This window comes from Mycena indigotica (assembly GCF_014461135.1).
Source record: "Mycena indigotica strain 171206Taipei chromosome Unknown Mind.scaff0015, whole genome shotgun sequence".
Lineage (NCBI taxonomy): Eukaryota > Fungi > Basidiomycota > Agaricomycetes > Agaricales > Mycenaceae > Mycena > Mycena indigotica.
Genome location: NW_023503014.1, coordinates 1,241,458 through 1,246,144, shown reverse-complemented (window position 1 = coordinate 1,246,144; position 4,687 = coordinate 1,241,458). Strand labels below are relative to the sequence as shown.

General features: G+C 61.1%; 1 protein-coding gene across 1 annotated transcript; it reads left to right on the top strand.

Moving 5' to 3' along the window:
- Nucleotides 1–2,221: 2,221 nt before the first annotated feature.
- MIND_01340100 (Multidrug resistance-associated ABC transporter protein) lies at nucleotides 2,222–4,081 on the top strand (the record flags this gene model as incomplete). The annotated part of the gene is made up of 8 exons (XM_037369846.1): nucleotides 2,222–2,542; nucleotides 2,588–2,842; nucleotides 2,888–3,064; nucleotides 3,109–3,260; nucleotides 3,309–3,761; nucleotides 3,808–3,818; nucleotides 3,866–4,009; nucleotides 4,047–4,081. The coding sequence occupies 8 exons, from the start codon at nucleotides 2,222–2,224 to the stop codon at nucleotides 4,079–4,081; spliced, it is 1,548 nt and encodes a 515-aa protein (XP_037213842.1).
- Between the last annotated feature and the right edge of the window lie 606 nt (nucleotides 4,082–4,687).

Here is a 4,687-nt window from a genome sequence, read left to right as displayed (position 1 = left end):
CGGACTTGAAGAACGTGGCCCGAGGCGACTTCCGGGCGAAGCGACCAAGCTTGGGCCAAAGTCGTGGCCTGGATACAGCAAGCAGATCGCCGGAAAGTCCACCGGAATGAAGAGACAGTGGCGCGCGTTGCGCGCAGCGAGTTTAGCGCCAGTCGACCGCCCCGATGGTGACCTTCGTGAGATTTGACCCCAGAACTCCCAAGAACTTGAAGTTGTTTCGCCCAGAGTATTGTGGACTCGTTTTGAGCAGGCCGCGGTCGTCCGGGGCCGCGATGAGGGCAGGAGAGACGAAAGGGAAGGTGAGTGGGCAGGATGGGCCCCAGTTCGTGCCAAGGATGGCTTTGGAGTCAAAGTCACTTATAGTTGTTTGAATTCAGCAGAAGACTGAGTTTGCTCACTTAGACAAGACGGCGCGATGGAGCACGACGACTGGATCGCTTCTTTCGGGATTCGCTGGAGATGGACGCATATAGCGTCGCTGGCCGCGGCTTCCTTTCCAGGTCAGACGCGCGCGAGGCGGGCCGAGACGCCGCTGCTTTCGGGAAACGCCGGCCGGGCCGCGCAGAGCCAAGTGTGGGGCCGTTCCGCCTGGGATTTTGAGAAATCGGAGGGACATATTCGTGCTCCCCGCCCTGTGGGTGTCAAGCGAAACGAACGAGAACTCGGCCCGCCGTCCTCGGGTTTCGCGCAACAACGTCCGTTGCGTGCAGACCCAGCCGCTGCCCCGTTCCACTTGAAAACGTCAGAGACGAGAGCGCCGCACTGGCGCTACCTGCGCTGAAGATTTCAGCCAGAACGGGGAACAAATGCGCTCGGCGCTCACCGGCCCGGGTCTCGCGCACAACGCGGACAACGTCGACGACGGCTTCCAGAGACATCGTGCGCCTCTCCGCGCAGACGGACACCACTAGCGCGCTCACACTGGCGGTCTCCTCGAAGGCGTGCGGCAGAAACTGTGCTGTACGCCTCTGTCACTTTGCCCTCCATCCGGACCTTCTGCAGCACCCTCCGCTCCAAAAGCCGGCACATCCTCGCCGGGCTGCGCCGGCTGACGCTGCGCATTCCCACGCCACCGCTCTTCGACGACTTCTGGGCCCTGGTGGGCGCGCGCTGCCCGCGGTTGGCGCACCTCACAGTATGCGACGCGGAGATCGCCGCGCTGCTCCGGCCCGGGCTGCGCGTCCGCCCGACACGGCTCACGCTCCGCGCAGACCCCGCGCGGGGGTCCAAGCTCCGCGAATCGGTCCTCTTGATGCACTTCGCCGGCCCGGTGGTGCCGGAGCTCGACGAGATCGTCAGGCGCGTCCTCGGCGCCGCGACCCCGCGGGACCCGGACCCGGACCCGGCGCTCTACAGCCGCATCACGCACGTGCACATCGCGGGCGCCTGGCCGGACGCGGGATGGTACACGGTCCCCGCCGTCTTCGCGCTCCTGCGCGCACGGCCCGCGCAGCTCCGGCAGGTCACGCACGTCGCGCTGCGCGGGACCGGCGGCGAGATGATCGCCGGCGTGTGGGAGGATGTGCGGCGGCTGCCGGCGCTGCGCGTCGCGGTGTTCGCGGTGCCGCCGTACTGCGGCGGGTGGACCGAGACGGGTCCGCGTGATCCGCGGTTCGTGGCGTTCGGCGCGGGGGATGTGGATTTGGATGATGATGGGGATGGGGATGGGGAGGAGAGCCCGCATTGGGCGTGGGCGGAGCGGAAGATCGAGGAGAGGAGGCAGAAGGCAGTCGACTCGAGGCAAAGACCAACGCCTGCCAATAGGTCGGAGGCCGGGCCTTCGCACTAAAGGCTTGCGAAGATCTACCACGTCCGGTGGGCTACGGGTGGGCTTATCAGAGCTATACATAGTTGCGTTGTATTAGGCTGCTCACATACTTTTCCGTCCCATCCCGTCCAAATTACGTCCGAAGCTGTTGGCCCTCGCACCTTTATGGCCACGTCATCGACAATCATCAGCGTGGGAGACGCCAACGCGGCTCGGAGCGACCCAAGAGCGACCTCGAAAAGCACGCGCCTCCGCTCCGCCGTCCTCCAGTCCGGCCGCCCTGAGGATGGTGGCAAGACAGAGGCCGCACCATGAAACCCTTGTCGGCGCGGCGACACCGGGACTTATTTATACTCAACGTCCGGCTATTTCGGGTCCCATCACTGACAGATCGCTGATTTTCCAATTTGCTGCCCGTACAAGTAGCGGTGTTCCTCGGAAACAAGGCGGCCAATGGACCTGTCGTTCGCCATCCCCCAGGCCGTCCTGCGCCACGTTGCTTTCCGCCATTTGCTGGGTGACGATGATGCCCTCCTGCGCCTCCCCGTTTACGCCGCCGTCGTTTCTGCGGCTGTGCTGCTGGTGCAGACCGGGGTGGCATTCCGCTCTCGGGGAGGGTCGACGGGGGCCCCGCCGGCGATTGGCTGGGGTGCTATCCTTGCGTGGCGCGTCACGCGTTTTGTCGCGGCGGCGGCAGCGTTAGGGCTCTCAGTCGCGGTGGGCATCGACGAGGGAGATACATGGCAGGAGGTGCTGCTTGGAACGGGGCCATATGTGCGCTATCTCTGTCTTTTTGCTGCCTATCCTCATTCTTTACAGCTCTACGCGACTTTTCTGTCGTTCTTCACCCTAGACCCCCGGAAGTACCGCCAGCGGCTCGTGCGCCACGCCAACTTCGTCCTCTTTGCCGCGTCCGCGCTCTACATCTGCCGCGACGTCATCCCGCTCGCCACATTCACGCAGGAGCCGCTGGACCGTGGCGCGAAGATGATGGCCAAAATTGCATTGGTGTTCTTCAGCGGCCTTGTCGTGCCGCTATTCACACCACGGCTCTACACACCCGTCGATCCCTCTGTGCGTGCATCGAATCCGCGGCAACACCCGCTGATGACCACGCAGAACCCGCAAAAAGAGCTCAACCCCGAGCAGACCGCGTCGGTCTTCAGCTTCGCGCTCTACTTCTTTCTCGACACCATCATCTTCGCTGCATATCGCGAGAAGGAGGTCCCCGAGGACCAGCTCTACGTGCTGTGCGACACCGACGGGGCCGAACACCTCAAGCAGCGCAGCTTCAAGGTGCGTAGTCTGCATCACAAATACTTGGTTAACACAAGTTGCAGTTCCTTGATGTCTTCTCCGGCGCCAGACAACGCCACCCATTCTTTGGCCTCATGCGTGTCTATTGGAGGGAATTCGCAACCCTGTTTGCGCTCGTTGTCGTCCGCTGCCTCGCCAACTACACGGGGCCGTTCGCGATGAACCGGCTCTTGCTGTAAGCTGTACATGTGCAGGTTGCCAGAGCGCTGACTCCTTTCCGAAGGTACATCGAGACGCGCGACCAGCCCGAGAGCCACATCGTGCGCCCGTGGGTGTGGATCGCGCTCGTCGCGGGCGGGCCGCTCATCGGCGCGCTCGCGTTCCAGGCGTACATCTTCGTCAACACGCGCACGCTGGTGTGGACCGAGTCGGTCGTCACGCAGCTCGTCTTCGCCCACAGTCTGCGCATCCGCGTCAAAGCGGACAGCAGAGATGATGAGGCGGCAACGACGGAACAACAGCCCGTTGCGGGCGAGGCGGCGAGTGAGTCCGGGAGCACGAGCTCGGAGGGCGATGCGGAATCGACAACCATTCAGCCCAGCTCGGCGAGTGTCCGCTCGTCGAGCAGCAGCAGTGCGGCACAGAAAGATGGCGATCAAAAGACAGCCGACAAGAAGGCGGAGGAGAAGGGCCAGTCGATGGTGGGGAAAATCAACAACCTGGTGACAACCGACCTGTGCGTGATTCCCCCACTCGTACAGCGTCTGACTCACGCGCTCCAGCGGCAACATCAGTGCGTATTCGTGTCCCTCCTGCGCGACACGCTGAGCTGGTGTATAGCCGACAGCCGCGACTTCATCGATCTGTTCCTTTACATCCCGCTGCAGCTGGTCATCGGGATATACTTCCTGTATGTGCTCCTCGGGTGGTCCGTGTGGGTCGGCGTCGCGTCGATCGTGCTCCTGGCGCCGCTGCCGGGGTACAGTGCGTTAAATACCTTCATTCTCAGCCAGTACCGCAGACTATACCACATATTTCTCCACCCATGTTGTGTAAAAAAAAGAAATAATATTTGTGTTGTGCCCGAGTTGAACCCACAGTGGACCGCCAAGTTGCGATCTGCGGACTTGCTGCGGACTCCGTGTGTGCGAAATTGTGGACAGCGCTTTTCACGCCTCTGGGCGATTTGGACCTGGGGTGGGCTGAGGGGTGGGCCTGCCTTATATATGGAAGAGTAGCTTGGCTTCAATGACCCTGCTCTTCCTGTTGTGGGTTCTGGGGGAAGACAGTGAAAGTGGATCAGTCTGGTCTGTGCTTCATTAAATTGGCGGAGATAGGATATGCTATGGTAAGCCTGCGGGTAGCGAGGTTGGTTCAACACCTTCCGAGCTGAGCTCAACCTGTTGGTCATGGTGTGTTCGTCAGTGGTTTGCTAGTAACTGTCTTTTTTTTTTTTTGGTTGTGGCATTTTTTCTTGGTCTGGCAGTCTTCCTTCCTAAAAGACTGCCACTAAGCTGATGGGAGAGTAGTGACCTCCCATTCAGCCACTACACCTGATTGGCAACTCAGTAAAACTGCTAAAAGAGTCAGAATAACAAAAGTCTTCTTACAAAGTGGATCATCTGGTGGATTGTACTCTTCCTGCATTCACAACTCATGTTG